The following is a 24810-nucleotide window of genomic DNA, read 5'->3' as shown; positions in this document are numbered from 1 at the left end:
TCTCTCTCTCTCTCTTCCTTGTGCCCTATGTCATATCTCTCTATCCCCCTCCATGTACCATCTCTCCCTTCCTTTCCTCTTACCATGCACAATTTCATCCTCTCCTCTCACCATGCATGTCTCCCTCTCCTCGCCTTTTGCCACCATCTCTCCTTCCTCTCACCCTCCCCTCTCACTGTGCAACTAACTTTTCTTCCTGAAGTTCCTTTAACTCCTTTCCTCCCCCTGTGCCACCAACTTTCCTTCCTCTTACCTTCCCCTATGCCACCAACTTTCCATCCTCTTACCTCTTCCCTCCACATGTACCACCAGCTTTCCTTCCTCTTCTTTCCTCCCCCTGTGCAGCAGTTGCTTCCCGATCGAACACCCCCCCCCCCCCCCCAACTTCTGGGCCTCCTAAAGCAGAAGCAGCAGCGATAACAAGATGTAGGCGGCCTGCCCGCCAGGGCTTCCCTCTGCCGTGTTATCAGTAATATCATCAGTGACACAGCAGAGGGAAGGTCCCAGCGGGCAAGCCAGGAGCAGCCTGTTTACCGCTGCTGCTGCTTTAGGAGACCTGGAGGAGACATAGTACTGGGTCCGCAACAAGCTCCTTCCTCACATAGCTGCAGAGTAACAAAAGGTAATTTTGCACCTCCGCCAAGAATCTGCAATATTTTCCCCTTCTTCTAAATGTTTAAAACTCACTGAATCAGTGAGTCCAATTTTTTAAGGAAAAGAATCGATTCACCTAAATGAATCAGTCAGCACCAGTCCTGAGTATCTGCTTGGTGACCTGTGCTACCAGTGAATCTACCTTCAGCTGAACAAACAGCTGTTATAAACCTGAAGCCACGGGGTAAAACTTGGCCATAGTCTTGGCCACTCGCAGGGACCCCTCTGGAGACTCCTAGTGGTCAGTGACTGGCTTTGTGATGTCAGGATGTGAGGGAAAGAATATGGTCGGAGCCACTGGGAGGCTGGCAGAAATTCCAGCTGCAATTCATGCAGCAAATTAATTTTTAAGCCTTGAAGAGCTGCCGCACCATGAGATCTTCCCCTTGGTCCAGGGTCACCACTTATTCTTGTCTGCTGGTCTCATGCAAAGAACCAGACTCCACCATGGAAACTGCATCCTGGGACAATAAGGGCATGAAATTGGAACTTCCATCCTCCCAGTCGATGTCAAACTGAACACCCTAGTCCAGCTCTAGGTCCTCGTCTGAACCTGGAGGGCTTTGGAAAGGCCTCTTCCTCTGGGATTGAGCTTCCTGTTGGTCCCCAGCCCTGAAGGACTCAGAGGAAGCTAAGCCTAAGACTCCTGCCCTTCCCCTGCATGCCCTGTATCTGACCATCCAGCACAAGCCTGGCATGATATAGGGGTACAAAAACCTGAGGGGTCCATTCCTATTATTGTTTAAAATAAAAGATGGCTGCCACCAGCAAATTCAAGTTAAAAATGGCCCAGGGGGCTTCCCTGAAGTTCAAAAACTACAGGGAAAAGGGTTTTGCCTCAGCTCAAAAGTGAAGCTGGAACAAATGGAGAAGAATTCTCCCTCATAAGCTCGCACTACAAACTTGCTCTTCAGGCTGCCAGTAGGACTGATAATGGAAATTAAACTAAACTAAACCTTAAGCTTATATACTGCATCTTCTCTATAAAGATGACAGCTTGAAAATATTCAAGGTGGTCATATAGAGATTGAATAAAATTGAAGAAAGTGGGGAACCCTGAAGAACCCCACAGGGGGGCTGCCAGAAATTGGAAGTATTACCAAGAACATTCACTGAGTAGGAACGATACTGAAGAAATTTAGAGAACCAGTCCAAAACTGCCTGATGAAGACCTATATCTGAAAGCAACTGAAGGAGAATGCCATGATGGACAACATCGAATGCTGCAGATAAATCAAACTGGAGTAAAATAGAATATTTATTTTGAAGACGGATTTGTTGAATTTTTGAAAGAAAAGAAATCAATAGGGTTTCAGTACTAAAATTAGAGCGAAACCCATGTTGAAATGACTGAAGTAAAGAAAATCTCTCTAGTCAGTAAGTTGATCAGCTACAATTGATTCTAACATTTTTGTCAATAAATGTATGTTAGCAATTGGGCGATAGTGAGAAGGAATTGTAGGGTCTAAGTCTGCTTTTTTTAAAAGAGGAGTAAGAGTTATTTGTCTCATAGAATGTGAAAAGTATCCATTTTCCAAAGTAAAATTCAGAAAGGCAGTTAAGCCACGTTATAGCTTGAGAAGAGATATTAAGAAATAAATAAGAAGGGAAACGATCCAAAGAACATTTACACTTTCTCACCCTTTCGCATAATCTAGAAACTTGAAGTTCAGATACTGATGTGAATGAACACCAGTAACGATCAGCTGGTATTTCCTCTGTAAAGTGTTTAAAATGTGTAGGGAGAGGCACAATTTCGCTCGTGGGAAAAGATTGTCTAATAAGATAAATTTTTTCTTGAAAAGAGTAGGCTAAATTTTCAGCAGAAGGAGATGAGGAGTGATCAGTTTTTTTTGTTTTTTTAAAAATCTTTATTCATTTTTAAACTTATAATAAGTGTGATAACATATCCATACAAATAACCATAAATATATCACTTAATAATCAACAATGATACATATAATATTCTCTTATCTCCCCCCTCCCCACCCTTATCTATCATATAATCAATACTTATACAACATGTAACAATAAAAATACCCTCCCTCCCACCCCATAATTGAACTTGTAAATTTAAGGGAAACAAGATTTTTCTAATCATTACAATACTTTGTTAATGGCTCCCAAATATCTTGAAATTTCCTGAAACAACCCTGTTGTATTGCAATAAGTCTCTCCATTTTATAAATATGACATAAGGAGTTCCACCAAAAATTATAATTTAATCTATTCCAATTTTTCCAATTATATGTAATTTGTTGAATGGCAACCCCAGTCATTATAAGTAATAATTTGTTATTATTTGTAGATATCTGACTTTTTGCTCTCATTGCCATACCAAACAGCACAGTATCATATGATAATGCCACAGGGTTATCGAATAAACAGTTAATTTGGTCCCAAATTGATTTCCAAAAATTCATAATGAATGGACAATAGAATAATAAATGATCTAAAGTCCCTGCTTCGAGATGACAGTGCCAACATTCATTAGACTTAGAGTTATCCAATATTTGTAAACAAACAGGGGTCCATAAAGCTCTATGTAACAGAAAAAACCAAGTTTGTCTCATGGATGCCGACACTGTACATCTCATCCTCCAAGACCAAATTCGTGGCCATTGAGACGCATTAATTTGATGCTTAATCTCAATGCTCCAAATGTCTCTCAGACCTGTATTTGGTTTTTTCTTAATAAGTCCAATTAATAATTTATACCACTGAGCAGCCTGGTGACCCAAGAAGTCTGTCTGAAAACATAGGAACTCCAGACTATATTGATTATTAAGGTTTTTCCAGTCAGGGAACCCCGCCTGTTGCAACCATCTAAAACTTTCTGATTTAGTAAGGCCATATTTGTGTTGCAACTGTGAAAATTCAAGCATTTTACCATTAGAAATAACATCCTCTAATATACGTATTCCTGCTATCATCCAATGCTTCCAGACAAGTTTTTCTCCACCAATTTGAATCTTGGAGTTCACCCAAATAGATTGATTTGTAGATTTGTGAATTGGAATATTTGTTAAATTACTTACGTACCGTAATGTTTTCCATGTATCAGCTAATATGCTATTATCTTTACTATAACTAGGCATTTTGATACTGAGCACATGACAAAGGCGTAATGGAGACATGAGTTGCCATTCTAGCCATAACCAATCTGGAAGTTTTTCCATGAGCTCTGGGAGGACCCAATTTATACCTTGGCGTAAAATATAGGCTTGATGATACCTATAAAAATTGGGAAAATTTACCACTCCCTCTGAAATTGGTCTTTGTAAAGATACCAAGGCCACTCTAGGAGTTTTACCCAGCCAAATAAATTTTATAAAAATACTATTTAACTTTTTATAAAAGGACCCCTGAAAATAAACCGGCAACATACCCAACTGATAACAAACCATAGGCAAGATCATCATCCTTATAGTTTGGATTCTCCCCCACCATGAAAGATGTAAAGGATTCCATTGCTCACACAATTCTGTAACCTTCTGTATTAACAATTTTTCATTTATTTTTATTGTTTCCTCCAACGTATTTTTAATCCAAATGCCTAAATATTTTATTCCATCTTCCCTCCAAAGAAAGGGAAATGAGTCAAACAATCCTTTTGTACAATGGACATTGAGTGGAAGAATTTCTGATTTACTCCAATTTATCTTGTAACCTGAAAATTTTCCAAATTTTTCAATCATTTTAAGTAAGCTAGGAATGGTTGGCTCAGGATTTCTCAAATAGAGCAATATATCATCTGCGTAAGCCGAGACCTTATATTCCCAATCTTTATGAGGAATACCCTGAATCTCATCTGCTTGCTGAATAGCCAATAACAAGGGTTCCAATACAATATCAAAAAGCAGAGGAGACAAGGGACAACCTTGTCTAACTCCCCTCTGTAATCTAAAACCTTCTGAAAAATTATTATTAATATACAATTTAGCCACAGGGAAGCTATACAATGTTTGAACCATTTGTATAAATCCTGAACCAATAGCAAACCATTCCAACGCTTGATACATGACGGTCCATTCAACACGATCAAAGGCCTCTTCTGCATCGAGGGATACAGAAAAAGCCGGATCATTTAAGGCTTTTGACAAATTCAACATATGCAATGCAAGCCTAGTGTTGTTAGAAGAGTGTCTTTGAGCAACAAATCCTGTTTGGTGCATTCCAATAATAAAAGTTTTAAAGTCGGTATTGGTCAAGGAACGCCAGAGCTTAAAGAGGGTACCACTCTGGTTATTGGATTTAGCTATCTTACAACCCCCTGAGCTCCAAAAATATTACAGCAGACTGGACAGACAAGTGCTCCCAAGGGCTGATCCTGCTAGCAGCAGACTTCCGCAGCTTGAGTCTGCGTCTTCTCCCAGGCAGAGGTCCTAACAAGAAGTAACCTCTGTGCACGAGCCTCCCACGAAAATAATAAAATCACAGAGCAGATCAGAAACAAATCTGAGCAACTTGCTTGAAGAAGAAAAACTGAGGGGGCAGGAGCAAGTCTACTGAGAGGCAAAGTTGAAAGACGAGTGATTTAATTCTGCAAGTAACTTGCGGGTTCAGATGCGGGTTTAGTCCTAGCATTCAGGACTACTAGACAGATTGCACTAGAATTGGGTATTTTGAACATTACCCTGCCATTGGTTAGCACTGATAACCATATGCAAATTTCTACACCAAAATAGCTAAGCAAAATGAAATGCTGAAACATTTCTTTATTATTAACCCTCTTCCACCTCCCCTTATTACTGGAGTATTTTAACCACCACTGACTAGTCTTCCTCTAGATCCCTGTACACAGGCATGCTGATTCTGGCCACCAGATACTGTTATGGTGCAACAGATGGGACTCTCATATAGGGTCTATGAATGTCTCTAACATCTCCAGTCTGTTGACCTAAGGATCATAAGCTGGGTAGAGGAAGACTTTCACACTGCAGTGCAAAGATGTAGAACTGAGCTACCAGGCCAGGCCATTTTTAACTTTGATAGACTAAAAATATAATTTTATTTAATGAGATTGTTAAACTTGGTCAAATAAGAAGTACTTTCAGTCAAGGATACTCAATTACAGCATAGAACTTCACGGTATTGTGGTATATAAGCTGTTATTATTATTATTATTATTATAAAATGATCATGATTACTGGCATTCAATTTTAGGATTCTGCTATCAATAATAATAATCCTCTAAGCGCGCATGCGCACTTAGGAGGATGTGAAGACCTGATGTGTGCTGTGTCCATCTGTGGCAGCGGCTTGAGGTGCATGCGCCACAGCACAGCCGGCGACTCCCCCTTCCCGCCCTCACTCACAGCCAAAACCTCGCCGGCTCACTCACCGCCAAAACCTTCTCGCAGCCCCCTTCCCAGCCACTGCGTTTAAATTCATAGACAAGCGCAACACCGCGCTACCGCTGGCCTCGCCGTCTTCTGTCCACTGCGGCCTGCCCTCTCTGACTACTTCCTGTTTCCGCTAGGGTTGGCCGCAGTGGATAGAAAACGCCGAAGACAGCGGTAGCGCGGCCCAGCGCTTTTCTGTGAATTTCAACGCGGCGGCTGGGAAAGAGGCTGCGGGAAATGCTGCTTCTGCACAGGGAAAGCCGAGAAATGCTGCTTCTGCACAGGGAAGGGTGGGAAAAGCTGCTGCTGCACAGGGAAGTGAGGGGAAATGCTGCTGCTGCTGCACAGGGAAGTGTGTGTGTAGGGGGTATATGCTGCTTCTGCACAGGGAAGGCCAGGAAATGCTGCTTCTCCACAGGGAAGGGTGGGAAATGCTGCTGCTGCACAGGGAAGTGTGTGTGTATGGGGGGAAATGCTGTTTCAGCACAGGGAAGGGTGGGAAATGCTGCTGCTGCATAGGGAAAGCCGGGAAATGCTGCTGCTGCACAGGGAAGTGTGTGTGTGTGGGGGGGGGGGAAATGCTGCTTCTTTAAAGGGAAGGGTGGGAAATGCTGCTTCTGCACAGGGAAAGCCGGGAAATGCTGCTTCTGCACAGGTAAGGGTGGGAAATGCTGCTTCTGCACAGGGAAGGCCAGGAAATGCTGCTTCTCCACAGGGAAGGGTGGGAAATGCTGCTGCTGCACAGGGAAGGTGGGAAATGCTGCTTCTGCACAGGGAAGTGTGTGTGTAGGGGGGAAATGCTGCTTCTGCACATGGAAGGCCAGGAAATGCTGCTTCTCCACAGGGAAGGGTGGAAAATGCTGCTGCTGCACAGGGAAGTGTGTGTGTGGGGGGGAGGGAAATGCTGCTTCTGCACAGGGAAGGGTGGGAAATGCTGCTGCTGCACAGGAAAGTGTGTGTGTGTGTGTGGGAAATGCTGCTTCTGCACAGGGAAGGGTGGGAAAAGCTGCTTCTGCACAGGGAAGGGTGGGAAATGCTACTGCTGCACAGGGAAGGGTAGGAAATGCTGCTGCTGAACAGGGAAGTTTGTGTGTGGGGGGGGGAAATGCTGCTTCTGCACAGGGAAGGGTGGGAAATGTTGCTACTGCACAGGGAAGGGTAGGAAATGCTGCTGCTGCACAGGGAAGTTTGTGTGTTGGGGGGAATGCTGCTTTTGCACAGGGAAGGGTGGGAAATGCTGCTGCTGCACAGGGAAGGGTAGGAAATGCTGCTGCTGCACAGGGAAGTTTGTGTGTGTGTGGGGGGGGGGAATGCTGCTTCTGCACAGGGAAGGGTGGGAAATGCTGCTGCTGCACAGGGAAGTGTGTGTGTGGGAGGGAAATGCTGCTTCTGCACAGGGAAGGGTGGGAAATGCTGCTGCTGAACAGGGAAGGGTGGGAAATGCTGAAGCTGCACAGGGAAGTGTGTGTGTGTGGGAGGGAAATGCTGCTTCTGCACAGGGAAGGGTGGGAAATGCTGCTGCTGCACAGGGAAGGGTGGGAAATGCTGATGCTGCACAGGGAAGTGTGTGTGTGGGGGGGGGGAAATGCTGCTTCTGCACAGGGAAGGGTGGGAAATGCTGCTTCTGCACAGGGAAGGGTGTGAAATGCTGCTGCTGCACAGGGAAGGGTGGGAAATGCTGCTGCTGCACAGGAAAGGGTGGGAAATGCTGATGCTGCACAGGGAAGTGTGTGTGTGGGGGGGAAATGCTGTTTCTGCACAGGGAAGGGTGTGAAATGCTGCTTCTGCACAGGTAAGGGTGGGAAATGCTGCTTCTGCACAGGGAAGGGTGTGAAATGCTGCTGCTGCACAGGGAAGGGTGGGAAATGCTGCTGCTGCACAGGAAAGGGTGGGAAATGCTGATGCTGCACAGGGAAGTGTGTGTGTGGGGGGGAAATGCTGTTTCTGCACATGGAAGGGTGTGAAATGCTGCTTCTGCACAGGGAAGGGTGGGAAATGCTGCTGCAGCACAGGGAAGGGTTGGAAATGCTGCTGCAGCACAGGGAAGTGTGTGTGGGGGGGAAATGCTGCTTCTGGACAGGGAAGGGTGGGAAATGCTGCTGCTGCACAGGGAAGTGTGTGTGTGTGTGTAAATGCTGCTTCTGCACAGGGAAGGGTGGGAAATGCTGCTGCTGCACAGGGAAGTGTGTGTGTGGAGGGGGAAATTCTGCTTCTGCACAGGGAAGGCTGGGAAATGCTGCTGCTGCACAGGGAAGGGCGGGAAATGCTGCTACTGCACAGGGAAGGGTGGGAGGGAAATGCTGCTGCTGCTGCACAGGGAAGTGGAGGGGACAGAGAGGGAAAGGGGGCTGGGAGCAATCTTGGTTTGCTTTGGGGGAGGGGAGACAGAAGGGAGCCTTGGAGAGACAGAAAGACAGGCAGGCAGGCAGCGCATTAGAACGAAAGACAGACACACAGAAAGACAGCGGGCAGGGAGAGAGACAGAAAGAAAGACAGACAGTCAGGGTACCAGAGAGAAAGAAAGGACAGACAGCGGGAGGGAGAAAGAAAGAAAGGAACAGAGAGACAGGGGCAGGGAGAGACACAGAAAGAAAGAAGGACAGACAGCGGGAGGGAGAAAGAAAGAAAGGAAGAGAGAGACAGGGGCAGGGAGAGACACAGAAAGAAAGAAAGACAGACAGACATATATTCTAGCACCCGTTAATGTAACGGGCTTAAACACTAGTACACTATAATTGCAGTAAAACTGCCTGGGTCTTACATACAAAGCAGCATGTGAAAAAGACTAAATAATGCTCAAATCAAAATTAGGTTCTTTTAGGAGTCCTTTTATTAAGGCGCGCTAAATGTTAAGGCATCCATTATATTCTATGGGCGCCTTAGCATTTAGCATGCGCTAATCTTTACCGTACCTTAATAAAAGGACCCCTTAATCAGTTTCCTAAATTGATTCTTAAGGACCCCACATGCTGGTTGAGGAAAACTAGTTAAAATAATCTAATTTTGATTTCATCATTATTGAGTCTTTTTTCACATGCTACCATTCATATGATATAGGGTGGATTTGATTTAAATTAAATCACAACTTGAATCACTAATCGGAAAGACTTGATTTAAATCACGGTTTTTTTACAGAAAGATTTTTGCTGTGAAGATGTTATCTCTGCAGACACAAATTCACAGTTTTGAGAAATGCAAAACCAAGTATCTGATATTTTTTTACATAGGAAAATTGCCCATGATATTATGAATGGATTATTAGAATTCACTTACCAAAAACTAATCCTTATTTCTTGATGAATAACTTTTGGATTATAATGTATCTTAATAGAAAACGAAGTTTAGACAGATATTTTCTCAAAAAAGCATTTTATTTAAAATAATCTGATATAAATTTTTTAAAATCTGGGTTTTTGGGTTTGTTTGTTTTTGTAATTTTAATTACTGATTTTTATCCACTCTGATATGACACCATATACAATACACACACACCTACACAAGGATCTACACTGGCAAAAAAAAACCCCACATTCCATTAGTTTTTGCTTTTTTTTCTTACTTTTCCCAATTATCAGGTATGTTTCAGTCTCTGTGCAGAGCTGCATGCATCTGGCAGCACTACAGAAATAATTAATAGTAGTAGTACTAGTTTCAAACATTTGCTTTGAAAGGGAATTGTTTGTATAAATCAGGGGTGTCTAACCTTTTGGCTTCCCTGGGCCGCATTGGCCGAAAAAAATTTTCTGGGGCTGCACAAATGCGCAAACGCTGCAGCAAGACAGAGGAGGGAGCTGGCAAGACAGTAAACACCCGGGGGCATCAGAGGAAAACACTGCATCGCCCTTGACGGGGGCCGCACAAAATACTTCACAAGGCCGCATGCGGTCCTTGGGCCGCAGGTTGGACACCCCTGGTATAAACTAACCCTCCATTTTATTAAGCCGTGCTGCTGAGCAGTGCAAGCTCAATGCCGAGTCACCCATTCTAATCCTATGGGTGGCTCGGCAACACAGCTTGATATAGGAGGGGGGGGTAAATTATTGCAAGGAGGTAGTGTAAGCAAATCAATCTCAGGAATATTTATTGTTGATCCTGACTAGCTGGGGTTCCCCTAAGGATGGAACTTTTTCTAGGAGCTGGGCTTCTTTCTGTGAAGTGCCACAAGGCTCTTCTATTTCTACTATGCTTTTAATATGTCTTTATGAGTACTCTGCAAAAAGTACATTTGTCAGCCGAAGTTTGTATGTTATCCTATGTTGATGATATTTTTTTAAATTAATTCCATTAAGTTCAAACAAGGAGGCCATTTCAGCTAAGATCACTGATTGCATGAATAGAATTGTAAATTGGGCTTCTACTAATAAGTTGAAACTGAATGCAAGACAGACGAAAGTTATTTGATTTCACAATTCACTATCTTCTGTTCCTTCATTTCATACTCTACAATCAGGTACTACCCTGCAAGTAGATAAAACGTCTAAAGTTTTGGGTATTCTTTTAGTTCAAGTATTTTTATTGATTTTATATGGTAATTAACAAAATATACAAGATATACAGTACAGATATTATCTAGCTCCTTGTTTTTAATTTCACATTCCAGTGCGTTGATTTCCGCTTGGGTATTCTATTAGACTCTTTTATTACATTTGAAGATAACATTTCTAATTTATGGAGGAAGATTTTAAATATTATGACGAAACTTACGGCCTCTTTTACAAAGCTGCGCTAGCGGCTGCTGCGCAGCAACAGCCCCGAAGCCCTTTAAATCTCTATGGGCTTCAGGGCCTTTAGCGCAGCGCAGCTGCTAACGCGGCTTTGTAAAACAGGCCTTTAGGCTTGTGAAGTTGTGCTTTTTTGATTATCATTTTGCACTGTTGGTTCAGATGTTAGTGTTACCTCAATTCGATTACTGCAATTCTTTATATTTGGACTTAACATCAAAACCGATCAAAAAATTGCAGTTACTCCAGAATATTGTGGTAAGATTAATTTTTGGTCTAAAAAGATATGAAAGTTGAAAGGCGAATTAAGTTTAAATCAGCTTGCATAGTTCAGCGTATATTACAGACTGACTCTTCAGATAATCTGATTTTGTTTTTATCTCATTTGCATTATTCTTCTACCAGATTATGTAGTACTTTATTATTACATTTTCCACAGATTAGAGAAGTACAGTATAAATGACAGCTCAACTCTTCTTTTGCTTATACTGCCATTACAATTTGGAATAATCTACCTGTTTATATTAGGACTGATATTAATCACTTAAGGTTTCATAAAACTTCAAAAACTTTTTTTATATGACTTGTTGTAATATACATGTTATGATATTTTAATTATTGATTGTTTTTGTTTTTTTCCCATAGATTTTACGGCCTCTTTCAATGTAAATCGCCTTGAACCTTTTTGGTGAAGTGTGATTAATAAATTGCGTATTAGATTAGATTAGATTGCTATAAATGTTTTGACAATTCTGTATCAGTATTTCTACAGGCATACCTTTACTAGCCCTAACAAAGACACATTACCCCTCATTATCCTTCAAAATCAAGTACTACTTTTAGTGCACCTCTTTGTAATACTTGCCTGGAGGGTCCTGATAATGTTACTGTGGCATATGGATCACACTGTCCATTCACAATTGGCAGTTCTTGGCATCCTAAAACTCTAAACAAAACAGGGAAAATGAGACAGTTATGGAAAAAAAATCCCCACAAACTGAAGTATGTTGAATTTTTAAGTCAAAAGAAAGAAAAAATATCCATAAAAGTTACTCATTTTATTCCAATAATTTTCATCTTCAGATTAAATTTATATAAGGCAGTAAGTACATTGTTTGCTTGTGTTTAACTTGTTTCTATTCCCTATAAATACTTGCTCTTAACTACTTTTATAGAAGGAAAATCATCTCCAAGCTCATCAGATGCCTGTTTCTGCTCCAAGTGCTTTAGTCTTGTGTTTGCCCCCCCAAAAAAAAAAAAAAAAAAGTGGCAAAAGATTCTTCATCTATCCTTGCTTTTTAAGAAGAAATTTCCTAATCTAACTCATATTCTGTGCTTATTTTATAAGTCCATATAAGTGCATATGGTGTCCTAAGAAAATAGGCTTAAAATAGGCACATTTGTGGACTTCTCACACAGGCATGCTAATAGTAATGAAACAACCATCCTGAAGTTTCAGTTTGATTTTCTATTATTTGTATCCTTCAAATGAAAAAAATAAAAAAGAAATCCCAGCCAAATATTTTGAGAGAGACTCTCACATGCTCCTCACAGTCACAGCAACTATTAAATTGACTCAGCTGCATTAATTATCACTGTTGCTTTTATCTTCTGATTCATCAGAAGCTCACACAGGAAAGTGAACTTGATTTGACCCTGAGAGAGCTAACTGAAACTGATTTGTTTATGACTAAATGATTCTTGTATTGACACGTGCTGCTAATTGATTTAATTTCTCCCAAAACACCAGTAATCTATTTTATTTTTAATAGCTGCTGTCTGCAGCATCTTACATTTCTCTCAACATTTGGATAATCACTTTTTTGTCTTTCTAGCCCACTCCCACCCCCCTCCAAAAATCAAAAAGATTAACATACAGGAAAACAGATTTTGATTTAAGGACATTATGGTAAACCCACAGGCAAGTCAAATTTCAGCCTTGGCATGTTTCTTTTTATATCATGGATAAAAATAATATTTACTGGGTACTTGACATATCGTGATTTATACAATGTAGAAAATGATAAGACTTTAAGAATTGCCATCATTGGATAGGAAGGCACCGGCACATGATCAGTGTGGGCACTGCCTAAAGATTTAAAGTGACCGTGCACTTGGCAGTGTCTGTGCCAGGTACTGTGGATGACATCACCCACATGTGAGAATATTATGCCTGCTTGTTCTTGGATAATTTTTTTTTTCCTTTACAGGGGTGTGTTAGGAAGTAGAGAGTAGGTGTGACAACGCTAATCAGCGTGCGAGACATTGATACTCACTAATTGATTAGTGCAGAGGTCCTTACTGCTTTCAAAGTAAATGGTGGTAGAGGCTCACATAGCAATTCTTTTTAATGGCTGCACACAAATGGCAAAATTAATGTGTGACCGTTAATTCTGAAAATGGAAAATGTGCTATTTTTAATCCACAGCACAAGTGACCTTAGCACGCAGGAAAGACCCAAGAAAGTGGGGCACACTAAGGCCACTTTTGCCATGGCTTTAGTAAAAGGACCCTTTATGTTAGGTGTCACTATATAGGATAGCGCTTAGGTGTCCTTCTGGCACTCTTTTGGGTATGAAGTTAGCATCTAAATTAGTGTGCACTGTCATGCTAGAGTGGTAATTGTTACTTCATTAATAAAAATGTCTCTTAGATTTCAAAGATCTGGCTCTCCTATGGTGGGGATTTCTTCTCTTTTTTAGCACTCAAGACAATTTTAAATGAATGGAAAGAGGACAAATCCACTTAAGTAATGTTTCTGGTGGAATATTCTTTTTAAATTTATATTTATCAATATTATACAAGCATAACTTGAAAGAAAAGCACACCATACAAAAAGGAAAGACAAAGTAACACTATACCAAGGATATAACTTGTACTACATAATCCACTAACAGGGGAAAACCAAAGGTAATAATATCTCTTGAAGCAAAAGGCAATATAAGGAAAAAGAAAAGGAAACCTAGGAATAACATTGTAGGATGATAAGTCCAAAACCATTATTCATTCCAAAGTAACTCCTTGGAAAAACCTTATCAAACTATACTAGCTGATTGTTTAGCTTCTATCAAAAACTGGATTTGGTCTGGATGAAACCAATACCAAAGGCTTCTGCCTCTGTCCCAATACTTGGGCCGGTCACAATAATCCTGCCATTGAAATTCCAGGCATCTCCTTGGAAGCTTTTTCTCCAGCTACCACTGATCTTATTGGTATCTCTCTTACCAGCTGACAGCTCTCCTTTGCAACTGGATCGCTGTCTTGTGATGCTTCAGGCTCTTATGTCCAGAGTGGGGATACCATTGCATGTGGAGGAGGAACAGTCTGCAGTAGTATAAAGTTCTCCAAGGGATGCCACTTCAAGCCTCCCAACTAGTCCGCAGTAAACAGGACTTGGAGGTATGAAACTCCGGAATTGTTGACTGTTGATAAGGAAAGCCTTGTTGATAAGGAGAGGACTTGTTGACTGTTGATAAGGAGAGGCTTGCTGTAATTCAGAGGGGAAATCTCAAATCTTCCCCTCTTACACTTTTCCCCCATTCCTGAGGATATTCCTGAGGATAATGATTTAATTTAATTTAATTCTTATATACCGCTAATAACCGTGAGGTTTCTAAGCGGTTTACAAAAATGATGCATTTAAAGATACAATAAATAAAAATAAATAAGATAGGTACTTGGAAATTCCCTAACTGTCCCAAAGGCTCACAATCTAACTAAAGTACCTGAAGAAACAATTTATGAAAAGTAAAGATAAAAATATAAAGACAGAGGTAGAGATAGAGATAGAAATGAATATTCCAACAAGATGGCGGCCAGTTAGGTTATCTTCTGTGCTGTCTCCCTTGTCCTGCTTTTGTTTTATTTTGCCTTTGTTGATTTTTATTTTAAATATCTTTTTTGTTGATTTTTTGTTCTGTCTCTGCTGTTTTCATTTGGGACTTCCAGTCTCGTTAGTGTTTGCTTCTTTTGAGCTCACCTACCGATTTCCAGTTTGACAGTTGCTCCGATCTGGCAGCTGAGGGAGCCGTTGCCTGATGCCTGAATGGTTCTATGGTGGCGGTTAAGAGTTGAAGAATTGGGTCCTGTTTCTTTTCATGGTGGATGGGAGAGTTCTGGCTTTCAGCTCCTTGTGTTCATGTCCAGCCACTAGCGGAGAGGAGTGTGGGAGCACTGCTTCGTCCCCTCCCGAACCAGCATAGGACCAGCTCCGTTGAATTCAAGCTGCAACAACGGCGTGCTGAGGGCAGATGAAGGCGGGAGCCAGCCCACGCCGCCGCAACGTAGGGACTACATTGGACTGGCATGCAGGTCGGTTGAGCCAGCTCGACCTCCTCCCCATTACTAGCAGGGAGAGGAGATTAAATCTTTTTCTCCCTGTTAGGTCATGGGAGAGGCGGAGCGCTGATCGCACTCCTCTCCTGAGTGGGCTGGCGAAAAGATGTCAGCCCGCTGCTTGAAAGCAATCTTTTTTTTTTTTTCCTGCTGGGTCATGGGAGAGGCGGAGCGGTGCTCACACGCCACTCCTGAGCTGACACTCTTCAATATTAATATGAAGATCTACATGCGGTGGAACTGTGACCAGGTGCCCTGCTGGAGAGAGGCTCCCAATACTGCTGCTGGTCTCGGTGAGCCGTTAGCACCGCTTCTTTTAAAGTGTTCTCCCCTGCTGGATCGGGGGAGGGGTGTAACTGATCAGGTGCCCTGATGGAGAACTTCTTACCATATCTTCATAAGCAGAAGTCATCTTGATTTTCCCCTCTGGTGGAATATTCTGAACAATTCATAAATGAGATCTTTACTGTTGTGAAGGACAGCACATGATTTTAAATATTTGAGAAATGACATCAGAGGAGGGGCGGGTCCGTGGCAGAAGGACGACAGCTCCTGAGGCCTATGGCAACCTGCAAGGATCGCTAAAGTACCCACGATCCTTTCTGCAGGCTACAATCAGGTACAGGGAGACGCGGGTACGAGAGGGGAACACACAGTCCTTCGGGGGGGAGGTATAGTCCTTCAGGGGTGGGGTGTAGACCTTCAGGGGTGGACAGACCTTCAGGGGAGGACAGACCTTTAGGGGAGGGGGTCCTGGTGTAGAAGTACACGGAAGGAGGGAGGGAAGGAGGGTTCAAAGATATGTGCATATGCCGTACTTTGGGGGGAAGAAATAATGAGTCTACAAACAGAGGAGTGGATGATGGATAATGGGATTTAGGGAGGGAAGGAACAGAAAGGGAGAGAAGTTGGACACAAGGAATGGTGTGGAGGGGGGGATAGAGATACTGGATAGGAGGGTAGTTGGGAACAGAAAGGGAGAGATGGTGGACCCTGGGGTGGTGGGGAAGGAGGGAGAGATGTTGGATGAAAGGGTAGTTGAGAAAAGATGAATCTGTGGTTGGAGATGAAAAAAAGGAAAGATGCCAGACCTCCAGGGGAGGGAAGGGAAACGGAAGGGGAAGGGAGGACAGATATAGAAGATTGATAGTTAGCACGGAGATAGAAGAAAAGAAGTAGACCCTGGCAAGCAAGTTATCCGAAGACAACCAGAGCCTGGGACCAAGACAACAAAAGGTAGAAAAAATAATTTTATTTTCTGTTTTGTGATTACAATATGTCAGATTTGAAAAGTGTATCCTGCCAGAGTTTTTGTTAGACCGCAAACGTAAGCTAGGATTTAACAGAGAGAGGAAAAGTCTTTTTTGTTTATTTTGTTTACACCACAGCGCCAGTGTGGTTAGAAGAAGGCAAAGTGGGTGAAGAGGCTATAAAATAAACCCACCAGGGTGTTTTATAAAAACACCCAATTGGGCAGGAAAATCAAATCGAATAATCGATTCAATAGACTGAATCAAATCGAAATTTTTTTTTCTGAATCGGGCAGCACTAGTGCAAACTTTCAGAATGGAGATTTCCAGACCAAAGATGCAGCAAGGTCTGGGAGGCCTCAAACTGTGTCAACTTCTGAAATTATCAACCACATCCATGATCTGATTTTGGCAGATCAGCGAATATTGGCTAAAACAATTGCTGATAAACTACAGATATCCAGAGAATGTGTTGGATATATAATCTTTTTTTTTTTTACTTTGTTTTTAATGCCAACAAAAAGTGCAATACAATTTATATACAAATAATGATAATCAACCAAGCATTTATAATTAATCAGTAGCTTTACAAAAGATAAAAATTCCTTGCCCCATCCATCATTACCATCATGTGATGGGTATATAATCTAAAAGCAGCTAGATATGCAGAAGCTGTCAATCAAGTGGATGCCCAAATGTTTGAATGCTGACAAGAAACAGCATTGAGTGGACACTTCCAAGTTGATTTTGCAGCATTTTCAGCTGGTGTCAACTTTTTGAAACAACTGCCATCTTCCCGACTGGAGCAACTAAAGACCCAGGACGTAGGAGAGCACTCCGCCCAAGTGACAACGTTCCAGCCACTGAGCCAGTTAAAAGGCTCAACGAAAAACCAACTGCTGGGGTTTTTTTTGGGTTTTTTTAAAGTTTTACCCCCTTTCCTTTGGCTCTGCCATATTCTTGACCGGAGCAACTAAAGACCCATGGGAGAGCACTCTGCCCAAGTGACAACGCTCCAGCTACTGAGCCAGTTAAAAGGCTAAATGGAAAACCAACTGCTGTTTGGTTTTTTTTAAGTTTTACCCCCTTTCCTTTGTCTCTGCCATGTTCCTGACCGGAGCGACTAAAGACCCAGGGCGTGGGAGAGCACTCCGCCCAAGCAACAACGCTCCAGCCGCTAAGCCAGTTAAAAGGCTCAAAACCTAATGGCGCGCAGCCGTTCTGCGCACCGTCTAAGGCATGTGTCAAAGGCGCTCGCCTTAGCAAGCGCCTTTGCGAAGTGACCAAACCTCCTCCTGCTGAGACTACATAACCATTTGACAACCCAGTCCAAATCACAGCATCCACACCCAGTCATTGCTTCGCAAGCTTGTCCCAAGATACCCAGCTCCGCCTTGATTCCTGCAGAGACCAGTGAATCCCACTTCAACACCCTAACCAGCAGAAGAAGAAGGAAGCAGCCCTCCATTTTATCCTTCCTTCCTCAACAAAATCTTAGCCCAACTGCCACGCTGATCACACATATATCCCACCAACAACCCCTATCTTTCAAGATGAATCCATTACCACAAAAACGAATGCAAACTGTCATACTCTTATTCCTGCTCCTTACCTACTGGAAGATGGCAGAAAACTACATCTACCCAATACCTATTATCTCAACTAATTACAGAAATCACCACCCAGCCGGGAGAATCACAGGGAACATAAATACCAACTGCCAAACCTATATACAACATACCATCACACCAACTTGGGGAAGAAGACCTTCTAACTCCCCCAAGACCAAACCAAATACACACATTCAAGATCACTCATCTACCCAATACAACAACCAGTACACAAATAGAGTACACCACACTTACATGTGCCTGCTTAAACATCAGAGCCTTAGGTCCAAAGACAGAACACATAAAAGACTGGATAGAAAATGAGAATTTAGACTGCTTCTTCCTCACAGAAACCTGGCTAACATCAGACCTAGACCCCAGAATAACAGAAGTCTGCCCAAAAGGATACAAAATAACAGTGGTCTGCAGAGAAAACAAAAGAGGGTGAGGTCTAGCCATCTTAGTCAGAAAATCCCTAAAACGAAACATACTAGACAAAACATCCTCTCCTTACATGGACCTACTAGCTTGCCAACTTTCAGGCACCACACTAAAAGGATCCATAAGCTGAATGCTCTGCTACATAACACCAGGGAACTGGAACACAGCAAAACCTGAGTTTTAAGACTTCATATACCGAAACTCACTAACAACACCCTACAACCTAATCCTAGGAGATCTAAACCTATAACATAGAACAGCATTCTGTAAGCATATTACAAATACAGTTCATTAAGAACTAATTATACCCTATATAAATTCCCCAAGTAATCTGTCTTAGCATATTAATGCTACATTAGTTTATACATTACACTGATGTCTTCTATCCCGCCAATACCTTTCAGTTCTAGGCGGTTTACAACAAGAAATTAGCCTGGACATTCCCAGGGAGATTACAAGGTTGATAGCTATAGTATGCGTCAGGATCTGGGAATGATCGATACGGTTTGTTTAGATCAGGAGTCTCAAAGTCCCTCCTTGAGGGCCGCAATCCAGTCAGGTTTTCAGGATTTCCCCAATGAATATGCATGAGATCTATGTGCATGCACTGCTTTCAATGCATATTCATTAGGGAAATCCTGAAAACCTGGCTGGATTGCGGCCCTCAAGGAGGGACTTTGAGATCCCTGGGTTAGATCATTTGACAAATTTCTTGAATAGTATGGTTTTCAGTTCTTTCCTGAATGTTTTGTAGTTGGCGTCGTGGTCAACAGATTTGAGAGGTGGTAGTCTATTTTTGCTGCTCTGGTGGCTTGTAGACCGTCATATATTTTTTTGCTTTCCATGCCTTTGATTCGACCACGTCTCCCCACTCCTCTCCAAGCTTCACTGGCTCCCAGTATACTCCAGAGTCCTCTATAAATGTGCCTGCATAGCCTTCAAGATTCTACATGGCGTCCTTCCTCCCGTTATCCCACTTCTTTGGAATTCCTCAAACCCGCTCTCTACTAGATCCTCCCAAAAACTGAAACTATCTTTCCCATCTATAAAAGGTATATCCCGCGCAGGAAAACGTGGAACATCCCTCCCTTTTAGAATCATAGAACTCTGGAACAACGTCTCATCCCCGCTCAGAAATTCTAGCTCCTTCCAATCCTTCCGCAAACACCTGAAAACTTGGCTCTTTTCAAAAATCTAATCACCTCCCGTTCTCTAGTACCCTGTCCCTCTCCTATATCCCTTCTTTGTAGTTCCTTTCCTCTCAACCTCTGTAAACCGTGCCGAGCTCTGCGCTTGCGGAGATGGTGCGGTATACAAACCTAAGGTTTAGTTTAGTTTAGTTTAGGGGTGGATAAAGTGTGCTTGAGTTCTCCTTGGTCTGGATGTGTTTTTCCTGATTAGGCGGTTGTTCAGATAGCTTGGTCCATTTCCATTTAGGGCTTTGAATACGGTGCAGTAGAATTTGTGTTGTATGCGTGCTTGTACTGGGAGCCAGTGTGAGTCTTGGAGAGCTGAGGTAACGTGGTCGTATTTTTTCAGTGAGTATATTAGTTCTAGGGCTGTATTTTGGACTGTTTGTAATTGTTTTAGCATGTTGGTGGGGCATGACAGGTAAAGTATATTACAGTAGTCCAGGAGTCCTAGGATTAGCGCTTGTACTATGAATTTGAATTGTTCGTTCGTTGCTGAAGTATTTTTGGACTTATCTTAAGTTGCGCATGGTTGCGAATACCTTCTGAACCGTTTTCTTGATTTGAAGTTGCATAGTGCAGCCTTTGTCTATCATAATTCACAGCAGTTTTAGGTTGGGTTGTAAGGGATATGTGATGGAGTTTATTTCTAGGTTTGTTTTGGTTGGGGTTTTGTTTCTTTCTAGAAGTAAGAATTTAGTTTTGTCTTGGTTCAGTTTTAATTTGTGGTCTCTCATCCATTTTGACACTGTTTCTAGTGCAATGTGTAGTTTGTTCGTTGTGTTGGGGGTGGATTGGTCGAAAGACAGGAGGATGGTGATATTGTCTGCGTAGTGTTTGACGTTATGCCTTGTTTGTCTAAGCATGTAAAGGTTGAAGAGTGTTGGTGATAGTAGGGAGCCTTGGGGGACTCCGTAAGGGTTGTTCCAGGATTCTGATTGTTCATTGTTTGCTTTTACTCTTTATCTTCTTGAGCAGAGGAATCCTTCAAACCAACTGTAGACTTTGCCTGTGATTCCTATTGCCTCCAGTGTTTGTAGTAGGATGTTGGGATCTACTAGGTCAAATGCCGCTGTGAGATCGAGTTGTATGAGTAGCATTTTTTTGCCTTTGCTTAAGTGTTATTTGGCTGTGTCTAGGAGAGAGACTAGTAGTGTTTCTGTACTGTAGTTGCCTCTGAAGCCTGATTGTGAGGGGTGAAGAATGTTGTGGGTTTTTAAGTATTCGGTGAGAAGTTTTGCTACGAGGCCTTCCATTAGTTTGACATATACCAGTATTGAGGCTAGTATGGTGTTAAATCACAATTTTCAGAAGCTAATGGTTTCAGCCAAGACTATCCTGATTTCTATCGGCCCATCTCTCTGCTGAACTATGAGGCTAAGCTTATGGCGAAAATTCTTGCGACTCGCCAGGCTCGGGTGTTACCATCAGTGATTTCTGAGTCTCAGGTGGGCTTTGTCCGAGATCGCCCAGTGGCCAAGAACATTCGGCATATTTTGCTGGCTTTAGAGCGGGCAGCGGTGGAGGGTAGCCCCTCCTTGCTTATCAGCTTTGACGCAGAGAAGGCCTTTGACAGGGTGCGGTGGGACTACCTTTTTGCGGTGTTACAAAAGTATGGCCTGGGTCCCTTCTTTCTAAACTTGTTCCGAGCACTATACATTGATCCGGAGGCGCGGGTTCTTATTAATGGGGAGCTCTTGGGTTCTTTTCGTATTCGTCGTGGTACCAGGCAGGGGTGCCCATTGTCTCCGCTGCAGTTTGTGCTTTCTCTTGATCCTCTGCTTCGGGAAGTCCAATCTAATCAGGATATACGGGGGTCTGGCCCTGGGGGCCTCTCATTTTAAAGTGGCAGCTTTTGGTGTTTTTGACAGACCCTCAGCAGTCGCTACCCACCCTGATGGACAGTATACGTGAGTATGGTGACTTTTCGAGCTTTACTCTGAATTTGGCTAAGTCGGAGGCCCTGGTTTCCTCGTCTCTTCTTCGGCGGCATTGGCGAGGTGGCTTTATGTTACGCTGGGCGGACTCTTCCTTTCGGTACCTGGGGATCCAGCTCACCATGGATCCTGCTCAACTGTATTGTATTAATGTTGATAAGCTCCTTTCGGATACTAAGCTTTTACTGGTTACATGGCAGGATCTCCCGTCTCGTTGTCTGGTAGGATTCACCTGTTCCGCATGATTATCTTCCCCAAGAGGCTTTATGTTCTCCAGACACTTCCTTTATCTCTCTTGCAAAGGGATAGCTAGGCCTTATATTCTATGCTATCCTGATTCTGCTAGGGGGGACGGAAGCCTAAATTGCGCTGGCCTTTACTAATTGGTCCGACTTCAGAGGGGGGTCTTGGGGTGCCTGATGTTCGGCGTTATAATAAAGCTTGTTTGTTACATCATCTGGGGGACTGGGTGCTGGGCACTTCCTTTTATATGGATCTTTCATTGGAGCGGGACTATTTCTATCCTCTTCACCTCCTTTATGCTCCTTTGTTGCGGTTTCCGGGGGCTTGTAAGCACAGCATTCTATTTCAGCCATTGAGGGGGACGTGGCACCAGATTATTCGGTTATGGAATCAGGATCCTTCTGCCAGTGTTTTTTTGCCCCTGGTGGGGAACTTGGATTTCCCTCCGGGGGTGGGCCCATCTGTTTTTGGTGGCTGGGAGGGCCCGGAGTGTAGAGCTTTTACAGCATGTTCTGCAGCATGATGGGGCCCGTCGGGTGAGTGAGGCTTTGCTTGCCTGGGGGGTTCCGGGATCTGGTTTTTTCTTTGCTTATTGTCAGCGACATTATGTTGGATCCCACCCGAAGGGGTCCCTGGGTGGTGCATTTGGAACCAGTTTCTACTCCTTTTTGGTGGCAGACTCAGACACTAGGGTCTCGATTTCTTATTTTCACTGACAGCTTTGGACTCTTAGCCCGTCCAGGGTTTCCCCAGGGGTTTTGGAGGCTTGGCAGCGGGATTTGGTAGGAATCTGGGGGAGGTATTTTTGTTGAGGGTGTTGAAACGCACCGCTAGCCTAGTCTCTAATGCAGATTTGAGGGAATGTCACTTTTGCACTGTCTTGCGAGCCTATGGCTCTCAGTGTCAAGCATATTATATGGGCTGTGTGGACACCCAGCTTTGTGGGAGATGTTCTGTTGGGGTCAACTCTTACTATCATGGTATTTGGGGTTGTCAAGGGATACAGCGCTGGCCTTTTGTCAGAGCTGGCCTTTTTGCAGGGCCTTCTTCGGGTGTCCGTGCCTATCTCAGTGTTTTCTATGCTTTTTGCACATTTCCCATTGCTTTCAGGGTACTCTTCCTCGGAGAAATTGTTCCTCAGTAAGTGTTTTATTTTGGGGAAGAAATGTATCCTGTGTTGTTGGCTTGCTTCTGAGCCACCTACCTTTTGGTTTTGGAGAAATAGGCTGCATGAACTCATGGGCTGGGAGGCTCGGCTGGCTTCTTCTTCTCGCCACCGCAGTAAAGCTTTTGTAGACACCTGGACTCCATATTTGGACACTTTGTCACCACTGAGTCTTAGCCATGTTCTGAATAGATTACAATGGTACTCTGCCTTACCTGCTTAATATATTTATGCTGTCTCTGCACAATAGTTCTCTCTGTTAGGATGGGGGTTGTGGAGTTGGGGGGGGCTTCTGTGGGGATGGGAGGGTATATTGTTTGTAACCTTGGAGGACATCAGAACACAGTCCTCCGGGGAGTTTGCTTTCATTTGTAAACATGGTTTTCAGCTGATATTGTTATTGTAGTGTTCTTTGTTTCATAAAAAAGGATTTCACATAATGGTTTCAGCCAAGAAATGCTCTTTTTTTCCTGAATCTGATAGCCATGTTGTAAGTCCAAATATTTATCTATGTAATTGGATAAGCATTTCCAGAGAGACCAGAGAAAGTAGAGTAACACTCAAAATATAGTCACAGATGTAGTTTTAGTCCAATAAAAAGGTTATCATCGAAATTTTCTTGCTGAACCCAGTTAAACCTGAGCTGGCCATCCATCAGTATTCAGTGGCACTTAAGCAGGTGTCCTGTGACCACCATGTCACTGTCCAGATAGTGCTTGAGAAGTCTGACATTGGATCTTGGGTGAAGCCAGGGCTTAACCAGTTAACAGTGATATTCAGTTCACTAACCAGTTATGGTGCTCAAAACTGCACACAGAAATCTTGGCATATATCCAAATTCCACATGCAATTTAAATGAATGACGAACCAATTAGTGCCAATATTTGGATGATAATAATCAATTATTGGTGCTAATGCGCATACATCTTCCTAGGTATATTTTACAGATGCATAAATTCTAGTGTGCACGGCTGAAAAGAGGGTGTGGCCATGGGAGGGATAAAGGTGGGTCTTGGGCGTTCCAAACTACACTTAATCCATGCCTAATTTAGGTACAGAGATTTATACTAGGTCCCAGTGCTAGCCACTATTCCATAAACTGTGTCCAGTTTGGAACGTTGTTTATAGAATTAGAGCTTAGTGCTCATTTTTTTGCCTACAATTTTTCGGTACCATACATAGAATTTTGTCCTAAGCGCATAAAATTAGGATAGAAAAAGGCTCTCCTAACTTGTCCACCAGGCTAACCAAGCACTGATCTGAATCTGGTGCTCAGACTCAATTCCAGAACCCATGCATGGCCCAGCACTGAACATTTGGGCTTAATTCAGCTTACAGTCGTCAGCAGCTTAAAAACCGCTGACCTCTTTAAGCTAAATATTGGGCCCTGCAAGCTAAATATTGGGCCCTATATTTCCGGAAAGACAAAGATAAATACAACATACAAGTCCCTCGGCAGTCATTGAGTTCACAACAGCTTATATTTTCAAACCTAAATTCTCCACACCATTAAAATTTCACTTAAAAATGGTGCCGTTGCATTTATAACTTTTATGATTTAAAACTTTAAGGCAATTTGGTTTTAAAAACTGCCAGCTACTAGGACTTAACATTTCTACAGCACTACTAGGCATATGTTGCTGTTCAGATACAGAGGAACACTGTTTCATGAGCTTACAGAAGGGTGTGCCTACACTTTTTTGGCTTGCGAGCTTCTTTAAAAATGACCAAGTCAAAATGATCTACCAACAATAAAATTTTAAAATACACAAAGCACACTGTATGCAGAGAAAATGTAAATTATCATTTATATTTGGGGGGAGGGGGGTTCAAAGAGGTCAAGGCAAATTACATTAAAATATGTAATGTCACCTCAGTAAGAACTATACAAAAATAGACAAATATACTCCCTTCCCTTT

The 24810-nt window shown here is 42.7% G+C and overlaps 1 protein-coding gene across 1 annotated transcript in view; it reads right to left on the bottom strand.

Annotated features, from left to right (window-relative positions):
- The window catches only part of RASA3 (RAS p21 protein activator 3), a 501637-nt gene that overhangs the window by 154265 nt on the left and 322562 nt on the right, over positions 1 to 24810 (bottom strand). The window contains exon 6 of the mRNA XM_033949099.1: positions 11586 to 11666. Within this exon, the coding sequence (XP_033804990.1) occupies positions 11586 to 11666 (81 nt within the window). The remainder of the gene's footprint in view (positions 1 to 11585; positions 11667 to 24810) is intronic.

Source organism: Geotrypetes seraphini, chromosome 6 (genome assembly GCF_902459505.1).
Source record: "Geotrypetes seraphini chromosome 6, aGeoSer1.1, whole genome shotgun sequence".
In the NCBI taxonomy this organism is placed as follows: Eukaryota; Metazoa; Chordata; class Amphibia; order Gymnophiona; family Dermophiidae; genus Geotrypetes; species Geotrypetes seraphini.
The sequence above is the reverse complement of the archived record's forward strand: the minus strand, read 5'-3'. Positions and strand labels throughout refer to the sequence as shown.